General features: G+C 36.1%; 1 protein-coding gene across 13 annotated transcripts in view; it reads right to left on the reverse strand.

Annotated features, from left to right (window-relative positions):
* The window catches only part of THOC2 (THO complex 2), a 119,788-nt gene that overhangs the window by 34,257 nt on the left and 57,603 nt on the right, over positions 1-27,928 (reverse strand). For 9 of the 13 annotated variants that reach the window (XR_004679747.1, XR_004679746.1, XM_035008252.1 and 6 more), the window contains exons 9-18: positions 27,465-27,557; positions 24,249-24,404; positions 23,483-23,655; positions 22,042-22,237; positions 10,394-10,435; positions 9,840-9,970; positions 9,644-9,745; positions 2,672-2,768; positions 1,969-2,062; positions 1,471-1,551 (exon numbers count right to left, since the gene is read on the reverse strand). Coding sequence is in view for 9 of the 13 variants with exons in the window: in XM_035008252.1 (XP_034864143.1) it covers positions 1,471-1,551; positions 1,969-2,062; positions 2,672-2,768; positions 9,644-9,745; positions 9,840-9,970; positions 10,394-10,435; positions 22,042-22,237; positions 23,483-23,655; positions 24,249-24,404; positions 27,465-27,557 (1,165 nt within the window). In the remaining 4 variants the exon portion in view is untranslated. The remainder of the gene's footprint in view (positions 1-1,470; positions 1,552-1,968; positions 2,063-2,671; positions 2,769-9,643; positions 9,746-9,839; positions 9,971-10,393; positions 10,436-22,041; positions 22,238-23,482; positions 23,656-24,248; positions 24,405-27,464; positions 27,558-27,928) is intronic. The other 4 variants (XR_004679754.1, XR_004679749.1, XM_035008281.1 and 1 more) reach the window with 1 other exon arrangement.

Consider the following 27,928-nt stretch of genomic DNA (forward strand, 5'->3'; position numbering starts at 1 on the left):
TAGAGCAGTGATTCAAAGGAATACGGCCTGACTCCAGAGCCTGTTAGGCCACAACAATTAACCAAGCTACAACAAAATCTTACAGATCACCCAGTAAATCTGAATGATCAACAGAACACCTGCCCCTCTAATGTTTGAGTTACACACACAAAAATCTGTCATCTAGAAACATGCTACTAGTTGTGGAGAGGAAAGGAAACAGACCAAGAAGCAAACAAGAGACCAATTTTAACCAATAGTCCTTATCGCATCATGAGTAGGGAGAAAACCCCAGTCAAGAGGAGATCCTAGTAAAATCAAGTGATCTATAACCTTTTCAACAATTATTTGCTGAGCACCTTAAAGGATAATGGACAAGACACAGGTCCTGCCCTCAAGGAGCTTACAGTCTAGTGAGGGATATAGAAAAGGAAGCTGAAATAACTATGATGAATAAAAGGTTCCACATAATAAGAGCACCTAATTCCGACTTTTGGGTAGGAGCATTAACAGGGAAAGTTTTCTGAAGAAAAGTGACCTCTAAGCTGAAATCTAATCAATAAGTAGATGTGGTGGAGGAAATGAGTAGACATGGAAGGGTATTCCAAGTAGAGGCAATAACATGTACAAAAAGGCCATGGAAAGTACAAGTTCAGTATTAATGGAACCCAGAATATGGGGAGGGGCAAAAGATGAGCCTAATACACCGAGTAAGGACCTGATCCCAAAAGAACTTACTTGTATGACTTAATGCAGATTTCAGACTTTAAAGGGCAATGGGGAACTACCACAAGATTCAGCTATCAGACACAACAGGTTGAAAGAAAAGGGAACTCACTGCTAGAAATCAAAAGCACAAGAAATTTAGAACAAAACAAGGCTAGGGTTTCCGTTAACAACCAAGTTTTTGTTCTTTTAAGATGAATGAAACCTCAGGATGGAAAGGAGAGAGAGGAGAAGAGTTCCCTTAAGATTGATTCCTCTAGGGTGCCTGGGTGGCTCAGTTGGTTAAGCGACCGCCTCCGGCTCAGGTCACGATCCTGGAGTCCCGGGATTGAGTCCCGCATCGGGCTCCCTGCTCAGCAGGGAGTCTGCTTCTCCCTCTGACCCTCCTCCCTCTCATGCTCTCTGTCTCTCATTCTCTCTCTCGCAAATAAATAAAATCTTAAAAAAAAAAAAAAAAAAAGATTGATTCCTCTAAAATAATAGAAGGGAATTTTTATCTCCCCAGTAATGCTTGCACAAATTCTATCACAGCCAATACTAGACTCTTGAGTTGGAAAATGAGTAAGTACTACATGAACCTCCTTACACAGCCAAAACTTAGACACACTGAAAGCAAGCTGAGTGGCTAGGTATTCTCAAGACCTCTTGACAAACAGGCTCTTAGCATTAGCAATAGAATACTTAACATGGCAATTACAACAGATGGAAATTTCATCCTTAGAAAAATAACAATAAAAAAAAAAAAAGAAAAAGAAAAATACTTACTCTGAAGCCAGCTTGAGATGGTTGTGTCATCATGTTTCATTCTCTCCTTTTCTGGATTAGCTAAAGCTTCAATGATACAATCTTTCGCACATTAAGGAAAAAATTTAAGTCACTACATCTCTAACCAAGACCCTTAAAACAGTAACAAAATGCCGCATCTTGGAAAAAGTAAAATTGTCAGCTTCAAGTTACTACAGATTATTGAAAATTATACTCACAGTAGTACCAACTTTTCCATCTTTCAGCAAGCGAGACAGATTCCACCTATATTACCATGTTTAGTAAACTTAACATTGTTCTCTCCCTATACACAAAGTAGACACACACACACAAACTCTTGACTGGCCAACCTTCTTTAGATCAGCCAACAGAATTAACCTCATATGGTTACTAATGGAACTTAGAATGAAAAAGAAAAACAAAAAGAATGAAAATAAATGTTCACCATTAAGATCTATGAAATGTGAAATCTATGTATTACTTCACTTGAAAGGATACAGGCCAAAACATCATAATTCAATGAAGTGAGGTATTTCAATGAATCTACTACAGGTGTTATTAAGTTATCATACTTCTGTATTTGCGACAAGATCTGGACGATAGCAACAAAAAATAGATGGCATTAACTCATCAAAAGGGAACTTCTGTGCTAAATAATGACTATACGTTCTTTGTTCTTCAAAAGAAACAATACTTAAAATTAAAGTTGCTTCCTTCTACTTTGTATTTATATAAAACCTACTATATTCTATCATTTCTTAGGAAATATGTTCTTAAGCTACATTCTCCAATTAGAAAATAATTCCAGGACATATAACTTGACTTCTGGAATGATAAATGCCAAATGTCTTTTAAAAATCTTTCTAAATATAAAAGTATTATGCCTGAATCACAATGAAATGCTACTCAAATGTTTCTAAGAACAAAAATCAATAAATAATGCATCTCTTTATTAATATTTTTATAAACCAACATGGGGTAAATAAGACAATGTTAGACTGTTTAACAGTAGCATTGTTACATATGACCAAAAAGGAGATCAATGTGTTAAATATACTGTATGCTGTTTTTAGAGTAACAATGTTTCATTTGCTAAAGATTTTTTCCCCTAACACTATCATTTTTAAAACTTCATCATTCCATTTCCACTTGTGCTGATTTAAAGACAACAAAAAGAAAAATCCCTTAAAATAATATTAACCTCAAAACATACATAATCAAACAAAATGGTTGGATTGCTGTGGCTCAACTTCCCAATTTGTCTTCCAGAAGGCTTCACATTTTCCTTGGTTAGACGCCTACAAGGGGAGAAAAAGGTGGCAGAGATCATCTTAAGTCATTTCCCTTATAATGTTGATAGCATTGTTATATCATAAAAAAACAAACAAAAAAACACAATTCTTTCCCAAGTATCCAAAATGGATCCATGTAAAACCACCACATTCTTCATATACATTACTGTAGGCCTTAAGTTATTTTGATTAGGCATTCTCCCAAAGGGTATTAAGATTTTGAATTAATGCTTAACATTTATAATATATACATTTCCATTTTATACTAATAGTCTAATAAGCAAAAACTCTTAATGTACTCTACAAGTACATAATACTCCTTTTGAAGAAAACCATAATTATTTTTTTAAAGATTTTATTTATTTGTCAGAGAGAGCGCACATACAAGCAGGGGGAGCGGCAGGCAGAGAAGCAGGCTCCCCACTGAGCAAGGAGCCCAATGCAGGACTCAATCCCAGGACCCTGGGATCATGACCTGAGCCGAAGGCAGAAGCTTAACCTACTAAGCCACCCAGGCGTCCCGAAAATCATAATTATTTTAGATTTAGAAGCGCTCATTTATCAGTGTAGGCATCAAATTCAGTGTAACGCAATCAAATACCTCATACCATCTGTCTCAGTTACCCTAAAAGAATAATAGCTAATGCTGCACTCCTTGATAAAGGAAAGTTCTCTGGTTTTCGTGTAAACAATTTTTTAAAAAATCAATTCTACTCCTTTCCTTCCTCTTTAATTCTTCCACTGCTCAGTATTCTTTTACTAACATTCTGGAAAATTTAGATCTATGAAATGCTTACAGCTCAAAATTATTACACAGCATCTTAAACTCTTCTGATATTACATAATAAATCTAGAAACTTAAAAAAGCTGATGACTAAAAGCTTTCTAGAATGAAAATACAATACGATGAAGCAAATAATGAATTCAGTTGATAGTTCAAGGAATGGGACCATTCTGGAAGTAACAAACTTGATAATTATCTTAAGAAGTTTCTTATGACAAAACTGACCCATCAATCAAAATTATTTCATCATCAACTGCTTCCCCTTCCCATTCTCCAAGGCCCAGTTTCCTTTTCTCCCACAGAAAAGAGAGACCTATCAAGTTTGAAACTTGGGCTATACTCTGTTCCACCTTCAAACTTACTACCACCTGTCCCTACTTCTGACCCTACTATTTCAGGTGGTCCTCCTACTTGCCAAAGCAGATCCTTCCTCTCTATACCTTTTATCCCATTCCTTTCTGCCTCCACCCTGGAGGGAAAAAACAAACAAACAAATAAATAAATAAAAGGAGTACTTTCTTGATTATGTCTTACCCTCAAGCTACCATGGTGTCTGGCATAATGGAACACAATCAATGACCATCTGTTGAATGAATTACTGAATGCCTTACAGCAAATTCATTTTTTAAACAGTAATCAAAACTTGTGAAATTCTGTAAGTAATAAATTAATACACTCCATTCCCAACATATAACGTTTAATCAATACCAAAATCATGTTGTTCAAGCCTGGTGAAATAGTTACAACAAATACAACAAAAATCCAAGTACATTAAAATTTCTACACATATTCTTCTGTGATATATATTTTTATTAATTCATTCATTCATTCATATTAATGTCTTCTATAACAGGCAAAGAGCGAAGCACTCAGAATACAAGGATGAATAATAGCTCCTGCTCTCAAGCTTAGTCCAGCTGGGGAGACTGACTTAACCTATTTTTTAAATTTTACTTTCTTAAATCCAGCAAGTTACAGAACAGTATTTATTATATGCTAATAATAGTATAAGGGGGGAGAATAATATATTTGTATTCACCTATATATACATAAAAATCTCTGGAAGGATAAATAACAAACTAAATAATGGCTTCCTTTTTTACCTCCTGAGTGAATGGAGGATGAGATGAGAGACTTTTTATTATCTACCTCTTCATATTTATTGAAATTTAAGCCATGTGAATGTATAAACTATTCCAAAGATTAATTAGATAAGAGAAAAATAATCATAGCAATGTATCTAAGTGGTATGATAGCATCATATGCATATGGGACAGCGGTGGCATAAACAAAGAACAGTAGATTGTGCTTGGCAGTATGTGTTACAGAAGGCTTCGTGAGGAGCTAACATTGAAGCCCACCCTCCAAGGATGATGAGGTCACCAGATGGACAGAGGAAAAAGAGGTAAGGAAATCCTGTACAAACAGAAGAAATGAAACACAGATGCAAAGAAAAAGGAGACCACAGGCCATTCAGGGAAACTTAACTGAGCTCAGCACAGCTGGAGGTAGAATTAGCAGGCAAAGAGGTTGGAAATGGGGAGGGACAGATCATGAAAGATGTCTTACATCACCATGCCATAAAGGCTGACACATAACCTGCAGGCAATGGTTAGTCACCAAAGGATCTTGAAGAAAGAAGAAAGAAGAAAGGCACAATAATACTCCCAGTAAAAGAAGTTAGTGGCAGTAGAGAGTAGAAGACAGATTCAAGAGATCTGATAATATTTAATATACAATTGACCCTTGAACAACATAGAGATTAGGGGCAACAACCCCCTACACAGTCGAAAATCTGTGTATAATTTCTGACTCCCCAAAACCTTAACTACTAATAGCCTACTACTGACCAGAAAGAAGCCTAATAACATAAACAGCCGATTAACACATATTCTGTATATGTATTATATACTATATTCTTACAATAAAGTAAGCTAAAGAAAATATTAAGAAAACCATAAGGAAAATACATTTACAGTTCTGTCAATACTGTTAAGCTTACATTGTCTATTTACAAGATGAACAGTCTGTCAGTACCTACACCAATATATGATACAAAACACTGTAGATATTATATGCATCACTAACACTAGACATCAAAAATGAAGAGATAATATGAAAAAGAAATTCATATTTATTTATAGATATAATGATTCATGCATTGATAACAAAGCAGCAACAATATGACTGCTTTATGGCAGCCTAGTATAACTGATATCATTATCAAATTTTTATGGCATATAGCATTACAGTCATATTCATAATACAGTACTGGAAATACTGTTACTTTTTTTAAAAAACCATTTATCTGTGATAGGCTGATAATGCAGTTTGTCCAATTACAAGAAAGGCATACTATACAATAATACAAATCTTCGAAAGCAAAGTTATCAAACAGTAAGAAAACAAACACATTATTAATTTTGTTAAATATCATTCACCTTATGCCTATGTAAGGATAGGCTATCCACTTCCATACAAGTCTTACACACAATATCCTACATGATGATAAGGACACAAAAACATCTCCTATAGTTCTTGCCATAGGGTTAGACTTTCACACAAAGACACAAACACAACAGACAAGTTTATTAACTGTATTATCATGATGATTATTTACTATTCATTAAATGAAAGTGGATCATCATAAAGGTCTTCACTCTCATTGCCTTCACACTGAGAAGGCTGAAGAGGAGGAGGAAGAGGAATGGTTGCTGGTCTTGTTGTCTCAGGGCTGGCAGAGTGGAAGAGGCAGAGGAAGTGGAAGAAAGGCAGTTGAGACAGGCACACTCAGTGTAACTTTATGGAAGTACATGGTCATTTCTGACTTTTTTGCTTTTCTACTTCTTTAAAAATGTTTCTATATGGTACCTATCCTTCTTCCACCATTTGCTTTAGTTTCAGTGCCCATATCATAGAAGGGTCCATATCGTAATAGAAGTCAAAAAGCAGTCTAGAATAATCAGAACCTTCTTCCAGATTGTCCAATGTCAATTTGTTTTCTGGAACCGGGTGTTTATCTTTTCCCTTCAAGGCTCAGGAGTTAGCAGCTTTATAGATAAGGGCACTGCAGATCATAAACTTGACCGCATTTGCACAAAACAGAAGAGTTAGCCTATCCCTTCCTACCTTAAATTCTGTGCTTGCTCTTCCTTCCTTCCTAACAAATGTCCTTTGTGGCTTTATTTTCCAGAATAGGGCAACTTTTGTCTGCATTAAAAACCTGTTCAGGCAGATATCCCTTCTCCTCAATGATTTTTTTTTTTTAAAGATTTTATTTATTTATTTGACAGAGAGAGACACAGCAAGAGAGGGAACACAAGCAGGGGGAGTGGGAGAGGGAGAAGCAGGCTTCCCGCGGAGCAGGGAGCCCAATGTGGGGCTTGATCCCAGGACCCTGGGATCATGACCTGAGCCGAAGGCAGACACTTAACAACTGAGCCACCCAGGCGCCCCTCCTCAATGATTTTTTTAATGGCATCTGGGAACTCATCTACTTTCTGCCTCTTGGTCAGCATAAACTCTTTCTCCTGTCATCTTGACATTTTTTAAGCCAAACCTCTCTAAAATTATCAAACCATCCTTTGCTGGCCTTAAATTCTCCAGTTTCTGATCCTTCACTTTCTTTTTGCTTTGTTGTCATATAATGACTTGGCATTTTCTCAAATTACATTAGAATCAATAGATATTTCATTCTTAAAGCAATCCTGCACCCACATAAAAGCTGCATTTTCAATACAAGATAAAAAGGTATTTCACAAAAAGTACAAAGTTTTCACATCTGCTGGTATAGCTGCAACAATGACCTTATGAATTTCCTTTAAAAAAAAAAAAAAAAAAAACAGTCCTTACACTGGATTCATTTATCTTGAAATGGTGGATAGCTGCAGCTACAGATCTCAAGCTATGGTACATATGAAGCAATTCAACTTTTTCTTGTAATGTCATGACTTTTCTCTGCTTGGGAGCACTTCTGGCAGCACTAGAAGTACTTCGTATGGGCCCCAGGGTGTTATGCAAGGCTTACGGTATCGCAATAAACACAAAAAATACTTAAGAACCATGAGAGATCACTTTTTACTGCAATACACAATTTACTGGAAAGATGAACTGCTCACACAGAGATGATCATCATCACACAGTGTTTTAAGCGGATACTCGCAACACTTGAGCTCACTGCGTAGCAACGGGGTGGCTACGAAATTATTACAGTAGTACAATAAGTATTACAGGTACTTTTATGCAGTTATGACTTAATACTAAATCTTTACATTTGTTTACATCTCTCTTTACTACGAATAGCACGTTGTACAGTCTGTAAGTGTGCATGTAGGTAAGTTCTGGTAAATTTTAACTTTTTAGAATAGATTGGTGTATATTTTATCGTAGCAAATGATAAACTAGACTAGTATCTACATATATTTTATGCATTCATGACATACCTTTTTCCTGATTTTTTTCAGTATTTCTAGGTTATGTCATCTGTAAGTTTCTTCAAATTTGTTCCAAATCTCCAAAAAATTTTCCAATACTTTTTTTTTTTAAGATTTTATTTATTTGACAGAGAGAGACACAGCGAGAGAGGGAACATAAGCAGGGGGAGTGGGAGAGGGAGAAGCAGGCTTCCCACTGAGCAGGGAGCCCAATGCAGGGCTCAATCCCAGGACCCTGGGATCATGACCTGAGCCGAAGGCAGATGCTTAACGACTGAGCCACCCAGGCGCCCCTCCAAAACATTTACTGAAAAAAATCCACATATAAGTGAATCCGCATAGTTCAAACCCATGTTTGTTCAAGAGTCAACTGTATTATTAAATAATCCATATAAAGCACTTAGTTCAGGGCCTGGCACATATAAATATTAATGGCTCCATAAATATTAGCTGTTGTTGTTAAGCTAGAAACTACCCGTGGAATTCTTAAGATCGGAACTCTTTTGGAATGACCAATTCTAATATCACCTCCTTCCATGCCTTCCCCAACTTCCACGGGGTGAAATAACTCACTCTCTTCTCTATCCTCCCAAAGAACATTTTATATACACTGTATAACAGCAACTATTAAACCAAATTGTGATTGTGTACACACCTGTTTCCCCAATAGACTGTGGCCAGGGACAATATCACTGGGAAGACAGTAACATTGCATACTGTTAAATCTAGTTAAACTAGAGAATGAACTATTTTAATTAGAATAACCATACCACTGCACAAACATAAAAGAAACAACAATCAATAGCCTTGCTGAAAACACTTGTAATATAGCAGTGTATTTAGCATATAAACCAACTCTAATCTGAAGTATACAATTTTCATAATTAAATTTCAGTTTACCAAGAAGTAAAATAACATCACTCTTATGTTTTTAATAACATGAAAATAAAGCACAAAAATGAATAGAAATTTTTCAACAGTTGACTCAAGGACGTAGTTCTACATAATTCCATTAGATCTTCCAAAAAAGAAAAAATATATTTTTTTAAAGATCTTATTTATTTGAGAAAGAGAGAGAGAGAGAGAGAGAAAGCACACATGCAAGCAGGGGAAGGGGCAGAGGGAAAGGAAAAGGCAGAGAATCCCAAGCAGATTCTGTATTGAGCGCAGAGCCCAATGCAGGGCAGGATCCACAACCCATGAGATCACAAACTGAGCCAAAACCAAGAGTCAGAAGCTTAACTGACTGAGCCACCCAGGCACCCCAAGAAAAATCTTTATTATAATAACTTTCGGCAGAGGAAATTTCAAGAACTTTGACCACCTTTTATAATCCATTAAATGTATTATGCAAATTGAGCAAAGGCCATAGTAGACTGTCCTTTAAAAAAAACTCACCTATAATATGATGCATTAAAGAGGATTATTAGATTCTACAGCTATGCAAACATGACAACTACAAAAACTAACTTGGTAGTCAAAATGAGCTAAAAAGCACAAAAATTGGTAGTCATTCTATCTGCAGTATATAACTGACTATACCATTAAGCAAATACTCCTGGGCTTCCTCAGAACTGAGGCTCAGACATAAGTTGGCTGGAAGAAAGTAAATTAGATCCAGATATACTTTAGGTTAATATGAAGAAAAATAAATTAAAACTTACTTCATGATATATTTGGCTCTGTCTATTGTTTGGGCTTTAACTTTTACTAAAAGTGGGTGACTGTTATAAGTTTCATTCTTCCACTGGCCATACAGACGATATCTTAAAAAACGAGATGAAGAATTAGGAAAAGTTAAACACTTAGAGGTTAATGACTAGAATAGTAGTTAAAAATACAAAAATATTACGTATTTACCTATGTTGATATGGAAATGTTTTAAACATTCCCCATAGTTCCTCAGACATACAAGCATTGCAGTCCATCAAAGAAAGAGATGGAAGAAGTACCTGGTCAGTAATGCTAAGTAAACAGCTAAGGATAACTTCCTAAGAAGAAGGAAGGAAAAAATTATTTTAGTAAAAGGTCCATATTAACCCCCCCCAAAATAAATTTATGTCAGCCTTGGAAAAACTGCCATTCCTTGACCTCATACCACACCACATCTAATTTCCCACATTATCACTGCCCTTTTCACAGTGGATATTTGTGCTTCTCCATCTAAGGAAGCAATGAGGTGAGGTAAGGAAAGGGGTAGCAAGAGAATGAGGGATTCTTGTTATCCCTCTTCCTTTCTCAACATGGTAATCCTCAAAAACAGGAGTTGTCAATCTTAAAAGATATGTCAAAAGCTATACTAAGCATGTAGAGTACAAAATATTCACAAAGGTGATTAAAACTTGTTCACAGTAAAATTTACAGTATGCCGTACATAGACCAATCAGACACATCGGATTTTTCTAGTATCTTACCGTTTTCTCTTTATCTTCTTGCTTGCTTCCATCAGACTGAAACTAAAATTAAAAAAAACTATAAATAAAATGCAAAAAGGTTAAGATTATGATGTCACAATTTAGCATCTAATTTGAAAAAAATTAACTTGTACACGGTTGTGAATTATTTCCTTACTTTTTAAACAAGTGTAGATTTTAAATATAGCCAGTATTACCAACTAACATTTTTAAATTTCACCTATATTTCTAACTTCCAAATCATTTTTGCAACATTCATGAATTTTAAATGTCAATTTTATAAGCCAATTCTTTTCTTAACCTCATTATCACAAACCAAAGCATCCTAAAATTGATCTAAGTATTTATTATAAGATTGTATCCAGCACAATTTAGTTATAATGCATTTGCATTTTTCCATCCAGAAGTTCTGATTTTCTGCTACAGAATTAGTAAAATCTAAGACTAAAGCAATAACACAAAAAAATTAAACCCAAAGAAATTTAAACTATGTTTTAATTCACCATTACTTAAACTCTCAATGAGAAATAAGCCTAAAATATTAGTAAAACATTACTGACAAAGACCAAACCACTGCCTAAGTTGGACTGAATGAAAAAACCTGGGTCGTTTTGTATCAGTGATTTGCAGATGGACCGCTGAAGTGCCATGTTTGATGCTGATGCTGTCCATTCATTCAAAATGAAACAGTACTTGTGTGTGTGTGTATATAGGCAGGTGGAGAGTTAGAGGAGTGTACAAAGGCCAAAAGGACAACTGAAGCACTGATAGCCAAGGATAATCTGGATTTCTGGGAAGGATTTAACTCAGTACCAAGTGACAGAAGGGGAAAACGCTAACATGCAGCTAACAAGCTTATTATTTTCCTGGCAGAAATAGGTATTTTGTGCATGCATGTTTTTATACTTGAGTAATTTAATGGTACTACAGAGAAGTCTGACTGCTGCGCAACATTTTCACATAAGACTAATTCTGGGACTGCCATGTCACCTTGATGGGAAAACACAAACAATTCCCCTCTTTTTTTTTTTTTTATCAGCAGGTTAAAAAGATACGGTTCGCTTTCACAGAAACAACTGTTAAGTCAATATATATCCTGGTCAGCAAATAAGGGTCAGGTTATGAAGGAATGGCCTGGCAGAAAACAAAGTAGATAGCTGCTTTTGTTTTGTTTGGTTGTTGCGGGGGGGGGGGGGGTAATTCTGGTGGCATATTAGGAAGAACTAGATTTACAGTATATTACGTTGGGGATAAAGGCAGTTAAGCTACTCCTTTTCTAGTATACTATGACCCTAATAAAGCTACACAGAGTTTTCTCCATAGAAATAAAACATTTTCTTACCTACTAAGCTGTCCTAATTCCTTTACTAAATACTTAAGTTTGTAATGTCTATATGTCAATTCTCTAGATTTCATAACCAGGAAAATTTGAAAAAGAAATATGGTCTATCAAATAAATAAATAAAATCTTTAAAAAAAAGAAGAAGAAATATGGAAAGCAAATGAAACTACCTAGAAGAGCAGTAAGAAACATTTCTATCAAAGGCTAACTATAACAAAGATGAACAAAGATGAACAAAAATGGTAAAGGTACATGCAAGTAAAAGAATTTTATTTTCTTTGGTAAGAATATAAAGACACATTCCAGTCCCTTGATGCTTTTTCTTTTAATTTGCTTTTTAATTTAGAATAAATATAAAACTCTCCATTCCCATAGTACAACACTAAAATTTTATTGAATGGCCAGTCCAGGAAGAAATGGAAGAAAAGAGGGGGAGGAAGAAAATACGTCCACTTCATGCATTCATTTACTATGTGCCAGATACTGGGAATTCAAAGATGAACAGAACAGAGTTCCTATCTCTGAGGAAGTGACAAAGACAATTCCTATCCTTGAGGATCTCTTGAAAATCAAAACTACACTTGCCAATGTACTATTAGGAACTGAATTTTTTTAGTCTGAATAAAATCAAGCATTCATAATTATGCCTAGACAAACCATCAGCTATAAATGGCCCCAAGCAGGTTCCATTCTTGCCCTATAATGAGGGAGCAGATGACAGGGCTGCATAAAAGAATTGGGCACAAAAAGAATGTAGGTCCACCAAGAGGGGGCTTCTGGAGAGTCAAGAAATAAAGCTTGGGAAAAAGTTGTAGATTTAACTAGATAAATTATTACTGATGTCCTACTTTTAGTATCTCTAACCCATGAATATTTGAAATGCTACTTTATATTTTATTTCAAAAAAGAAGAAAAAAGAAAAATATATTTAAGACTTGTGACTAGATTTGAAGCTGAAGCTACATCTAAGTAAATTATGGCACTATTTTCACCTTCCTTATTTTTCTCATTCTTAATTAACTACCATTTATTGAGTACTCACTATGTGCTATACAGTAGGCTAAGAATTTCACATTTAGGTCTTAAAACTATAAGGCAAAAAATTTTTTTAAAGATTTTATTTATTTATTTGAGAGAGAAAGAACACATGAGCAGGGAGGAGGGGTAGAGGGAGAGGGAGAAGCAGGCTCCCCGCTGAGCAGGGAGCCCAATGTGGGATTCCATCCCAGGACCCTGGGATCATGACCTGAGCTGAAGGCAGCCACTTAACTGACTGAGCCACCCAGGTGCCCAAGGAAAATCTTTTTGCTAGAAAGGACCCAATTAAGACCCACCAAAATAACTTAGAAATAAGAAAATACAACCTATAAGTTAAAAGTTACAAGGCCATGAGTTTACCGAGCCTAAAGAAGAGATAAATGAATTGCCTTTCAATGCTTTGGTTCAAAGCTTTGTTTTTATCTTTTAATCAGAAACTCTTAAAATTTTATAAACACTTAGAAACAATCAGTAATATTGCTACTACATCATTTCTGAAAACAGAGATACTAAATGAAAAAGTACTATCTTCCAACACATTTCATTCTTAATCAATACAAATCTGTACCAAAGAATTAATAATATGATCACCTATACACAGGATGACCATTATGTGCTGGTTCTTGCTTTTTATCCCAGTGTAGGTAATAGCACAACCTTTCCACCTTGAATATCCTGGTTCAGACAATAAAGCACATGGTCTCCCTACCTACCACATGAGTAGCATTCAAACTGCAGTAAATGGACTTGAGGGAGTGGTTTAAACATTAAGATAATAGCAAACTAGACAAAATGCTAAATAGCCAAACTTGGTTTCATAAAATTCACCACCCAAAAGTAATTACTTTGGTTAAAACGTTGATTATGGGGCGCCTGGGTGGCTCAGTCGTTAAGTGTCTGCTTTCGGCTCAGGTCATGATCCCAGGGTCCTGGGATGGAGCCGCGCATCCAGCTCCCTGCTCAGCGGGAAGCCTGCTTCTCTCTCTCCCACTGCCCCTGCTTGTGTTCCCTCTCTTGCTGTCTCTCTCTCTCTGTCAAATAAATAAATAATAAAAATCTTTAAAAAAAAAAAAGTTGATTATGATATGAAACTGTGCTGTTTTACACAAGCATAGTTCTAACAAGCTGTGTGTAAAAATGGGTATTTTCAGTGCACAATGAATATGAATATGTGATTTATTTAAATGAATTCTCTTTATAAATGGAGTTCATAATAGAAGTTTTTTGTAAAACAAAAAATTGCCCTGTAAATCTATCTTTAGGGAAAATTAAGGTTTTCAAATGGAATTTATTTAAAGGGATATGCCCCTGTGTTTTACTTTACATTCCCCCAAAATCAGACCCTATTCAAGTACAGGCATAATTTATTCGGGAAGTAACCCTAGTAGGAAATTATTCCTGTGGGTTAACTGGAGCTTAATCCCACTGGGGACTCTGAGGGTCTGTGTAGAAATACAACTCAGGATTATCCCATCTCAAGGCATGGTAGTTACACACTAACTCCTATCATTTCACTGGTTGAGAGCTGGGGAGAGGGGGCAAGGTGAGTTAGTTCTCCAGCAGTTCCAGGATACCAATTCCTATCCTCCCTATGCAGGCTTCCAGGGCCAGAAAAGCCCTCAGACAACGAGATGCAGGTGCCAATAGTTGAAAATGGGGCAGGCACACACCAAAATGATAAGGACCTAGTGCAAAGCGAAAAGAATACAGATGGAATCTAATAGCATCTGATATGCCCCGCATGGACAAATGGCCAAACCTCCAAGAGATGAAGAGTTTTTCACAAATATTTTTTAATGTTTTACATTCTGAATTTTTTTTTCTGAAACTGAACACTGAGGTCCAATTTCAGAAAACAGTCTTTGAGAGGAGGCACAGGGGTTGAATCAATTGCTTACAGTGTGTGCACACTAAAAAGTTGACTTTTCTTTCTTGTATAAAATATACTTCTTAAAATTATACTGTTTGTACGTATCTACATTTGCCTATTAACAGACTTAGATGTTTATATGTCTCTCTTAAGTAAAAAGCATAGCTAATGGTAAAAATTAAGATCCTATTTGTAATTTTATTACCTTAACTATGATTCTACATCTTGATTAGAATTGTCACATGAAGATATTCAGTAATAGCTAAGGTGACCTTAGTTCAAACCAATTATTACAGGTGACAATATAAGTACAAATATAAACATCCTAAGAGTTCTTCCCTGCTCAGGCTCATTAAATAGCAAGAATGATGTAGATTAAATTTGGTCTCCAAATCTAGAGTTCACTTGCTTTGTATGAGACGTATTTATTTTATTTTATTATGTTATGTTAATCACCATACATCATTAGTTTTTGATGTAGTGTTCCAGGATTCATTGTTTACATATAACACCCAGTGCTCCATTCAGTACGTGCCCTCTTTAATACCCATCACCAGGCTAACCCATCCCCCCAGCCCCCTCCCCTCTAGAACCCTCAGTTTGTTCCTCAGAGTCCATAGTTTCTCATGGTTCGTCTCCCCCTCCGATTTCCCCCCCTTCATTGTATGAGACTTATAATAGCAAAAGTACATAGAGGAGCTGAACCAAACTGAGAGAAAAAAAATCCTCCAATGAGAGCAGCATCTGTCTCTTGGACAATAAGAATAATGCAAGGTTCTGATTCTCTTAAAAATATTCTTGCAAAATTTGTATCTACTTAAAATTGGAAACTGACATGTCTACAGCTACCCCTGACTAGTCCACTCACAAAGCCCCAGCAATAAAAATTTAATTTGATAAAAATTTTGATTTGTTACTAATTTATAACATAAGTTTCCACAATGAAGGGGGGGACATCTGATTACCACCACAATGTAAAGAAGTTAAAGGCATTCCTATATAAAATCAAATCTGCTCTCATGGGGAAATGAAGCTGCTACTTGAAAGTAATAGCTATTATTTAAAGACAGAGATAGATTGAAGTATATTAACACTTTAAAACAAATCATCAAAAGTTAGTGTAGTGACAACTTACAAAAGTAAAGCTGTAACTTACTATGTTCTGAAGAATTCATGACAACTTTAACTCTCTAAAGCTGAATGCCTAATTAATGTTAGCATCTAATTAATGTTTAGACATATCTTATTTGATTCTCACTGCAACCCCAGGAACTAGCTAAGGCAAAGGTTATTACCACTCATCTCTGGCACAGAAAAATGACCAGATTAAAGTCACATAACTAGCAAGTAGCTAGCAGCTCATCCTGATGAAACCAGTTAACCTAACAATCAATGTGTAATGCCTTAAAATTACTTTGTTTGGGGGACAGCCTTAAATGAAGACTCTGTGGGCAAGTTAGGTTCTAAAGTCAATGCATACAATGAATATATACTCACAATTACCCTTAAAAGTCCCTTAAATTATCTATAAAGTACACAGACACATTATCTTTCATTTGAGTCCAACACAAGACTGTTTTTTCCCCCTCTAGTATTAGAAGAAATCATTGTTATGGGAACATGAGATGGGAACATGAATTCATGTGAACATGAAACGAAGTAACTGGCTTGCATTTAGGGGCCATGTCACATGAAAACCCATTACTTTAAAAACTAGATTCACACTAAATGTGGTAAGAGACCTGAGAAACTGAACCAAACTGAGAGAAAAAAATCCTCCAATTTCACCCTTACTCCTAGGCATACACACTTGGAGTATTTTGATGGAAAAAGTCTGGCCACCTTCCCACAAATTAAGCACAAGTAACCTTCAACCAGAAGGAATATTAACTTTGAGCTCTATCTATACAACCAGGGTAGATCTTCAATTTTGAAAAGAAAAACAAAAAAAAAACAGTAACATCAAGCCAAAATTCTAAAGTAACTGGTTCATAAAGTAGAACTTTGGAATCAATGGGCTAAGGTAGATTCTGTCCCTAGCAACCCCAATTTTTATTATGAAAAATTTCAAGTTTACATAAAAGTTGAATGGATAGTTCACTATCAATAAACACCTCTTATACCTACTTTATAGATTCAACAATTAACATTTTGCCCTTTTGACTGACCAAAAAAATAGCAGGCATGACATTTCATCTCAAAATAATTCAGTATGCATCTCCTAAAAAGGACGTTCTTCCACATTACCACAATATCATTATCACAGCTAGCTATTCCTAATATCATCCAATGCCCAATCTAAGGAATATTCTGACCCTCTGACTCTAGGTTTCTCTAAGCTTCATCTATGAATCAATTTAAAGCACTCTGGCTTTTACCAAGGGCCAATATAAGAAAGAGCCATATAAACAGCCTGCCCAGACAAATGAATTAAGATGACAGAGTGAAGCAGAATTTCTCTCCCCTATCCCTAATGCAATGAAAAATGTATGCCCTGTTGTTTTAACGCTCCAAATTCACCACCAACCAAGCAAGAAAAGAGGAAACTATGCTATTAACTTCAAGGGGACGGGGAGACACACACACACACACACACACACACACAATTCTGGTACTACACACAGTGTGGTATGGCTCCTGCCCTTAACCCAATCCCAGAAGTAGTACAGACCAAGGAAGGTAAGTCAACAAAATCCTTTAGGCAATAAGACCTGCAAGGTAAGTGAGCAGACTCAGGAAAACCTCTTGTGAACAGGAGCCCAGCAGGACTCTGGCAAAGGAAGAACCAGCTGCTAAAGCCTACTGTGGTTCACAGGAACTGTGCTTAGATGGCTGAGGGAGTCAAAGCCCAAGGGAGCTGGCATGCCCACATGGTAGAGGATAGGTAATAGTATTTCAGAAGAGAAAGCAGAGGTACTAAATGAGGGCTATACTCAGCCTCACTGAGCTCATTCACTTCCCTTATCACAGACTACAGAAAAGATTGAAAGGAGAACCCAATTATTAGACTGTAGCTTGGGGGGAGGAGGACTGGTCATAAATAAGGTAGGAAAGGTAAGAAGATTCACTCTCACTATATCAGAAAGAAGTTGTGAACAGAGCTATACATATTAAGATGAAAAGAAATGCTGTGGCTACAATGGAAACATAAATAGCATGCCCCCCTGCCAAAAAAAGCATATAGAAGATAAATGAACTCAGTGTGGATGAAAGTAGAACACAAAGGACAGAGGCAGATTCTCCACAAGTATCTACATATAGTCATAGAAAAAAGTCTTAAGGATGAACTTAACAAAACAAGAAAAGCTTGGAGATGAGATACATAGATTGAGATGAACACAGATTGTAGAGATAAACAAAATAACAAAACAACAAAATACCACTAACAGATTTAATTTAAAATAGCAAGGAATTTCAAGAATTGCAAAATTTAGATAACCTGTCATTTCTTCCACTTCAGACACACTACATTTGTATAGGCAGGCAAGCATGATGATTTTGAGCTTGGCCTCTGAATCCAGATTGCCTGGATTGAAATCTCAGCCCTGCCCCATATTAATGGTGTGACCTGGGACAATTTACTTAACTTAAAGCATAAAAGGTATGGTAAAGATTAAATGAGCTGACTCACATGAAGTACTTAGAATAGGACTTGGCACAGAGTAAGAGCTCAAAATATATTAACTGTCATTATCATAAACAACTTAATCCATTAACATTAGCTGGATGCAAAAAAGCACCAAGGAATTCATCTTTAGTTGTGTAGGTGCTGTCAAAACCATTTAAGTATGTCAGGTGAGCATGTTAAAGCTATGCTCTACAATTAAAGAAAATTAAAGATAGCAAAATCTGTCCATTCATATAGAAATATTCTTTAGAGCTACCCCCTCTTTTAAGGCTGAAATAAAGACCAAAATTGGTTAATATACTAGAACAACAGTTCTCAAAGTTTGGTTTTTGAATCAGTAGCATCAGCATCACCTGGTAACTTGTGAGAAATGCAAACTCTCTTCAGTAGGTTCCACCCCAGACCTACTGAATCAGAAATTCTGAGGATGGGACCCAACAATGTGTTTTAAGATGAGCTCCAGGTGATTCTAATGTATGCTAAAGTTTGAAGATCACTGTACTAGATGGTCCTCTGATATATACCTCAAATTTAAGAAATACACAGAGATAAATGATTACAAATAACTGTGGGCTAGAAGACTATTCTGTTAAGTGACAGCTGGTATAAGTATATAACCAACATTTTCAAAATATGCATAAATTATATACACAAGCAACCCCAAGCTTATAATGAGTTGTTAAAGACATTTAATTATATTATTTGGAACTAAAGTCAAACTCCTCCTTTAGAAACTATCTTACATACCCTAGTTAAATTCCTAGCTAAGCAACAAAAGCCTTTTAAACCTATAAACACAGAACAAATGATCTTTTACAGTTAAATATTTTCATGGGTAAAAAATTAACCAAAATTCTAACTCAGATCGTTGGAAAGATTCACTTTTCCTACCACAACCTTAGCAATGAGAGAAGACAGATTTCTTCCCACACTGTGATCAAAATAAACATTTTCCTCTTCCTTTCTGCCCTTCTACCTCTGCAAAAATAGAGACTGGAGTTAGGGGCAGGCACCAGGCACAACTGTGATAGAACAGAGGTATAGGAGAGCTGTGATGGAGATGGCAGAGGGGAAGGGTGACAGCTCTAGCACCTGCGCATCTTGGTAACAATACTATGTTTGTGCATATGCTCATGCATATGTCTATGTATAGGACTTCCACAACTTGGATGTTTGGTCTCCTGCTTACAGGTTTTTAATACTTGCAGCCAAAGAAAGAATTTCAGAACGAGATCTGAACATTAAGATGTTCAGTTAAAAAGAACAGCATTAGTGGGTGAAGGTAAGATGAGAAAGAGGCTATTTACATTGTCAAAAAAAGTATCTCCCCACAAGATATATATTAGCAACAAAGGAAAAAAATATTTGTACCCTAGAGAAACCTGGTAGCGCACTACCTTAACTAAGTGATCTATGTTAACATCACCAGTAATGGGACAGATTGACTTCATATGCTTCCCAATATGAGGCACTGGGAAAGACATGACCCTTTTGTTCTTGGAACAGGCACTACTAACATGACTCATCCCTTTCAGACTATAAGAATTAAAATAATGAAACATCATTATACTTCCTTTTTATATATGTTATATAACAAATTATTTGTATAGTAATAAACTACTCAGCAGATTTTTAGTAATATGGTATCAATGTTAATTTATTGATTTTGATAACTGTAGTGGTTTTAAGACTTTATTTATTTATTTGAGAGAGTGAGTGAGAGAGAGAACAAGCAGAGGGGAGGGGCAGAGGGGGAAGCAAACTCCCTGCTGAGCAGGGAGCCCAATGCGGGACTTCATCCCAGGACCCTGGGATCATGCCCTGAGCCAAAGGCAGACGCTTAATTGACTGAGCCACCCAGGTGCCCAGCAGATTTCTTTAGAGTACCTTTACACAATGTAAATTTGTGAGCATTTAAAAAAAAAAAAGAGGTATTAAAAGCCAAATCAAATACTTCAGGTGTCAAGGGATTAATATACAACAGCTGATAAATTTTCTGTATAGTCACTGTTGTCAAAAATTAAAATTAGATGCAATCACCAAACTCTGGAGAAAACCGTATTTGTGCTTGTAACAATTTGCAGATACTTTTGGCAGCCTTGTTTTTACAATTGAAAATTACGTATTCTTTTCTATTTCAAGACCTTGGGTTAAGCAAAGATCTCTTAGAACACAAAGAGGAAACCATAAAAATACTGCTAAATTGGAATTAATCAAAATTTAAAATTTTGCTTTTCAAAAGACAATTAACATAATGAAAAGGCAAATCAGAGAAATAATAACAAAAGACAACCCAATTAAAATGGGTAGAGATTTGAATAGACATTTCGATATACGATGATTACAAATGGCAAATAAGAACATGAAAAGATGCTCAACATCACCGATCATCAGGGAAACATAAATTAAAAGCACAATAGGTACCACTACACACCCACTAGAATGACTAAAATTTAAGAGTGACAATAACAAGTACTGATGAAGATATGGAACAACTGGAAGTCATATACAGGAATGCAAAATGGTACACACACGTTGGAACAGTTTGGCAAAAAGTTAAACATACACTTACCCATATGGCCCAGCAATCCCATTCCTGGGGAAACAAAAACATATTCCCCCCCCAAAAAAAGACTTGTACAGGAATATTCATAGCAGCTTTATTTATAATAGCCCCCAACTAGAAACAACCCCAATGCCCATCAACTGGAGAATGTATAAACTCTGGTATGTCTGTCTAATATTGCTCAGCAATAAAGGAACTACTGACACGTGCAACAACTTGGATGAATCTCAAAAGCATTACACGAGAGAAACCAGACAAAAAAGAGTACATTCTATGCAATTCCATTTATATGAAGTTCTAGAAAAATCAAAACTATAGTGACAAAAAGCCTATCAGTGGTTGCCAGGAACCAGCAACGAAGGGACAGAATTAAAGGCAAAGGGGCAAGAGGGAACTTTCTGGGGTGATGAAAATATTCTCTATCATGATTGTGGTGGTGAACACACAACTGTATACCTTTGTCAAAACTCATCAAATTGTAAACTTCAAATTGGTGAAGTTTACTGTATGTAAATTATAACTCAAAGCCAATTTTAAAATTTAGTTAATAGCATAAAGGGTTACCCTTAGGGTATTAACTAGAAGGGAGTACAAGGGAACTCTGGGGTAGTGTTCTATTTTTTGATCAGGGCAGGGGATACATGGGTGTTTGGTTTGGAAAAAGTCACTGAGGTGTACAATTATGATTTGTTACTTTCTGTACATTTTATTTCAATAAAAAGTTTACTAGCAAAGAATGCATCCTCAACAGTCTGACTTCATACAAATAATCACAATGATTCAAAATTGCAGTCAAGAAAATAACGGAGTAGAAGAAAAGTAAGGGGGAAAGTAAGCTGAGTTGACCACTAAAATTATAAAGGGATTCAAAAAGCAACCACTTGTCCAAAGTACATTTTCCTATGCGGGGGACTTGACTAATTTTCTACGTGTGTGTGTGTGTGTGTGTGTCACGCGCACACACGCATATATGTGGTTAGGACACAATGGACTTGTGTGTGTGTGTGTGTGTGTCACGTGCACACACGCATATATGTGGTTAGGACACAATGGACTTTCCCCAAACCTTACTCAACATAACCTTTTCTTAAATTAAGTTCACTTTTCTTTTTATTTCTAGAGATATGCATAAGACAAATATACATAGAACATTTTCATTCCAAAATTTAGTTTCCTGCTTAGAAGGAAAAAAAATCTTACTAACCTCTTTCATAAATGATTTGCCTATGCGCACCACTTTTGCAAATAAAATGGGATCATGCGAAAGGTGAGGACCAAGGTAACAGAACATATTGAAGACATCTCTCCTCAAATCTTCAAAGCTCTCTGCTTGTTTTGGTGCCCTCTTATTTTGCAAAGCATTAACAGGTGAACCTTTAGCACCTTTAGGAACGCCAACTCTATAAAAAGAAGCAAAATTTATATGTATACTATACAATACCCCATTTTAAGTTAACACAGTCATATTAATCAGTAAGTAAAGCTTTTCTTGCTCAAATTTGATTTCTATATTTCACTTGTGCCTAACTTTATTAATTAATACCAGATAATTTAGCCGGTAGAAAAAGACAAAAACAATATTCATTTGGAAAAAATCAGAGTTCAGAGAATGTTTCAAATTAATTGCATAAGGAAATCAGAGAAATGCATGTTTCAAGTAACATTTAACATACATTGTATGAATTTGGTTTTAGTTAAACTTGGCCAGTATCAGGAATTTGGATATGGGAATGGGGAACAAGGGATGGACCTCAGAGACACTTGAAGATGAAACAGAAAAATATGGATAACAACAGAGATTCAAGTCAATAAACACTTCTCAATGTGGGTTCCACTACCTAGACTGAGTATGAGGTAGGTGGTGGTAGGGAAGGTGAGCAGCATAATGAAAGAGGTGTCACACTAAAAAGGACAGCATGCCCAGAGTTCTCACCTGCTGAGCAGGTGTCCCGCTGTGGAGTCACAGGGGTCACTCTTTGAGAAGAAGCCTTCATGGTCCACAGCCCAGGTGGCACTAAAGGCAGCAGCCAGCAGCTATGCACGAGTCACAAGGCTGGGGCTTTTGAGGCAGGCTCTGATCTGTGGGGCTGAAGCCAGAGCTGCTGCCAATACTGCTCCTAAGTATCCTGCAAGTAGGCTGAGGGCTAGAGGACTGGTCGACACAGTAACTAGGGGTGATGAGAAAGGCTGCACTAGCAATTTTCAGAACAGCAGCCTATATGCCAGAAGAGATAAGGCAAGCAGAGAGGCAATGTCCTCACTCAGAGCCACTCAACCCGGGACAGAGGAAATTTACACTAAGTAAAAACCTCAGGAATTCTCTGCCCCCCACCGAGAGAGGAGGAAAAGTCAAAAACAGAAGAATGGAGTTTTCACTCTGTGGAGCAAACCCAACCTAGGTGTCTAACCTACCGTTTTCCAACTACACTGCAGCACACCTTCTGCATCACCTGGTCTAGACGTTAGGAGACAAGCCACTGATTAATACATATAAAACTGATAGACTCTGTGAATAGTTCTTATCTTCTAATAAAACATACTAAAATATTTGCTTGGTTGGAGAAGACAAGATAAATATGTACATTTTTTACTGTAGTCCTAAGCTATTTCTACCTCAATGATTAGAAAAGCATACTGTAACATACCTTCGGTAGAGAGGCTCAATAGTTATGTGAATGAGCTTGCAAATTGCAAGGGCTATTAGCTTATGTGAAGCTGCATAGTATGGAGGCATCTGATCCATAATGTTCTGCGCATGCTGCCAATCACCAATCTTTAACAAGGCTTCCAACAAACCAAGTTTTTGGTTGTCAGGTGGCTAAAAATGAACAATTACAGCAAAGATACTCAGAATACAGACACCAATAAATCTCAATGTTTTTTCATTTTAAAAAAATTGAGCTCAATAACCATAATAATGTATGTCAACAGCTGCCACTCATGGGAAACGCAATGACATTTCCCTGAAGGTACAATCAAGTTTTTTAGCTACTGAAAAAAACAACAGGATATGCCCTTTCATTTAGCAGACACAGCATGACAGTTTATAGACCTGGAATTAAATTAAGTTCTATTTAATGTCTTACTGTGTCAAAGGGAACTAGAATTCATTCATCTTTGAGAATCCCCTTAGGACTTGAGAGACATTAATACACAGAGCACATATATACTTCACTTAGGATACATTTTGAAATTTATGTAAGAAAAAACACGGCAGCCTCTTTTGGGAAGGTGCCAATCAGATTAAAAACAAAACCACCTTTGCAAATCGGTATTCCAAAAACCAGATTTCACCATAATCAAAATTAATAAGTTATTCTCCCATAAGTTGATTAACTATTACAAGTTATATTTCCTAATTCTAAATCCAGAAGACAATGTTAATTTTACAAAAAGGAACCATATATATACCTTCTCTACTTTCTCCTCTTCTTTTTCCTTTTCTTTCTCTCGTTCATCAATTTTTTCAGAAGACAATACAACCATCGTAAGTTTTCTAACAATTTGCTTAGCTTCCACAATTTCTCGTTTGTGTTCATCCATAATGCAATTATCAGCTGGAAGAAGCTAAAAATGGTTCATTAAAGTTTCATAAAACAGCTAATACTATTTGCACATATAAAAAGCAAACACTATCTACTCTGAATTGATAAAATTGTAAATAAGGTCTAGCCTATTAACGACCATGATTTGCCTTCAAAATAAGTTTCTCTCCATTATTTTCTTATAATCTAACAGGGTTAAGTATCTGAAATTTGTACACCTTTTAAAATCAGGTAGCAGTTCAAAGTTCCATGTCTTCTTTCTGTTAGAGGTCCTACATTAATACAATACTAGAACAGTGATGCTTACCATTGTATTAATTACCCAAGAAAATGTATAACTGTTCCATTAAAAATATCACAGATTTCCCCTTTAAAGGTCAAACTCCAAATTAAATAAAGTACTGCATATGGATCCAATTTGGGAGACATGAGCTACTGAATTACATGAAGGGGTAAATTTAATTCCTCTAGATGAAAAATCTCAAGTAGAAAAATTATGAGCAACTTGACATCTCACTTTTCATTTTCTAATACCTATTTGATGACTTAAGTCACAAACTAGTTTCTAGCTTATTACAAAAGAGAAAGTAATATGTGTATAGTCAACCCTCCATTATGAAAAAGGACCAAATATCTCCAGTACAGCCATCTTGTATGAGTGGAAGAAGGTTAATGTAGATATTTCATAAAATAAATTAAAAAAACCCAGACACAAGGAAAAATATAGCCAACAAACCATAGTAGTTTCTGCTAGGCACTATGGTAGGCTATGAAAGAAGTGTTCCTGCCCCCAGAAATACATAGTCTACTTCAGTAACTAAGTCTAATGCAAAGTAAATAATCACTAAACAATAAAATGAAACATAGTAAAATATTAAACTACATATTGTACACTTCATCCCATTAGTCAAAAATGGGGGCAGGAGAAAAGTCACTAGGGACTGATGGCAAGGAGTAAGCAAGACTTTTTCTCATTCTTCCTGCTCTCCACTGGCCAGAGAACCCATTTTTATTGCTTTACTTATGTACCTGCCAAAGGTCCTCATCTTTTACCTAGATTAATGCAACTGCCTCTAAAAAATCTCCCATTATAATGAATAAACTATAAGTTTCTTCTTTTTTTTATTATTTTAAGTAATCTCTTCACCCAACGTGGGACTCAAACGCACATCCTGGAGATCAAGAGTCGCACACTCTACCAACTGAGCCAGCCAGGCACCCCTGTAAGTTTCTTTTATAGTTCCTCTCAATTCTAGTTTTGTGTATTTTGAGAATATGTAATTAGGTGCATATAAAGTTACAAATGTTTTATCTTCCTGTGAACACAACTTTATTTACTATGAAGTGACTATCATTTTTTGCCAAAAAAGTCCATTTTGTCTAACAATAATAATTTCCCTGGTATATTTTTCCCACCCTTTTACTTTCAACCTTCCTTTGTCCTTAGGTTTTGGAAGTCTCATGTGAAAAATAAACAATAAACTGGTTTTTAATCCCACCTGAAAATCTTTGACAACTTAACAGGAACACTTAGGCCGCTTGCATTTATTGTTAAACATTTCAGTAATAAATCTATCATCATCTATCATCTTTCCATTTGTCCTACCAGTCTATACTTACCTATAAACTCATACCTGTCTTTGAATTCCCCTTTTTCTGACCAATTTTCCATGTTCTCAGTTTGTAACATCACTTTTCTACTTTAAATCTTGAATGGCTCTCTACTCCCAACAAGAAAAAATTAAAACTCCTTACTATGGCACTTAAGGCCCTGCAATGTTTAGCCCCAATCTACTTCTCCATCTTCATCACCCCACATACTAGCCTAGGCTCCAACCACTCTGAGCTTCTTGATGTTCCCCTAAGGCGATAATGAAGCCCCTTCAATCCTCTTGCCTTTATACTCAGTTAATTCTACCTACAAAACTTCCCACCTTTAAAGCCAGGCCATTACCATCTCATCTACCAACATCTCAGTTCAACATCACTAGTTTGAAAAAGTCTTCCAAAATCCCCCCCAGACAGACATGGTCACTATCTAAGATATTCTGAGTCCCTACAGCACTTTGTGAATACCTCCAATAGAGTAGTTACTATATAATGCAAAAATGTTTTCTCCGTTGCTAAACTATGGCTGCTTCCAAGGTAGAGACTAAGTTTTATTCAACTCTGTAACCATAGTACATGAGAGAAAAAGTGATTTCAAAGACAATGAAGATGGTATCAGCTTTGGACAGGTTTGTTTTAAGTCCATAGATGTCCAAATGTACAACCAAATAAAACAGAAATTTCTATACTACAAACCTAGTTTTTTCAAACTGACAGGCTAAACTGTTGCTAAACTGGAGGTCATCAATCACAATCACATATACACTCTTCTAGATCCTGGATCCAACAATAAAAGCACAATACTAGTCATTTACTACCCAGTAAAAACACAAGAAAAGCCTTTAAAAAATATACAGACTTGCCCCATTCATCTTGAATGCCTAAAATTAACATTTTGGGGAGAAGGAAAAAGTATCTAGGTAAGCCCATATTTCTGATAATTTGCATATAAGAGAAGTCTAAAACCACATTGGTTAGAACTTGGCCTCTCTCCCCATGAGATATACCTTGCTGACAATTAAAAACTTTAACTTCGGGGCGCCTGGGTGGCTCAGTTGGTTAAGCGACTGCCTTCGGCTCAGGTCATGATCCTGGAGTCCTGGGATCGAGTCCCACATCGGGCTCCCTGCTCGGCGGGGAGTCTGCTTCTCCCTCTAACCCTCCTCCCTCTCATGCTCTCTGTCTCTCATTCTCTCTCTTGCAAATAAATAAAATCTTAAAAAAAAAAAAAAAACTTTAACTTCATATCCAACCTCAAACTCTGTAAGAGTGACAGAGGGTATTTAACTTCCATAGTTTGTCAAAGAATTAAATTCATTTACTTCATAAAGTAAACACAAAGCAATAATGCATTAGGGCTTCAAAAATTAAAACTTGAGAGCCTGACCAACCTTGAAGTGCTATATGGCTGCCTACTCCTCTTCCCACCCCTGGGATGCACAACCAAATATTCTTAGCAGCCCACTTGACTTACATGTACATAAAGATCATCTAAATCAATAAGATTAAACTGTAGAAGTACTGCTGCAACTCTGTATAAAGATGAAGGAGTCTCTCCATTTGGTTCCTTGAAAAACAAAAAAAAGTTTCTATTTAGTGCATAAGGTAAAACTAAAATCATATCCTTTACCTACCAATAATCAAGAACAATTACATCAAATAACTAGATCAACAATAAGCTTCATTGCTCTTCCTGATTATACATGACATCTGAACTGAGGACAAAGATAATTAGGTCAACATCCCTTTTCACACTGGAACATTTTCTGATGAACACAAAGGTTTCAAAAATGGACACATTTTACAGTGCATGCTAATATTTCAACAAAATCTGAAAATCAAATAGAATAAGTGAGATTTTATACTGCATAATACTTAGTTTTGGGTTTTATTTGTATGTGTGTTTTCTTAACTTGCTTTTTCAAGTAGTTCTCAATG

Source organism: Mirounga leonina, unplaced genomic scaffold, assembly GCF_011800145.1.
Source record: "Mirounga leonina isolate KUSES-001 unplaced genomic scaffold, KU_Mleo_1.0 Mir_101664, whole genome shotgun sequence".
Lineage (NCBI taxonomy): Eukaryota > Metazoa > Chordata > Mammalia > Carnivora > Phocidae > Mirounga > Mirounga leonina.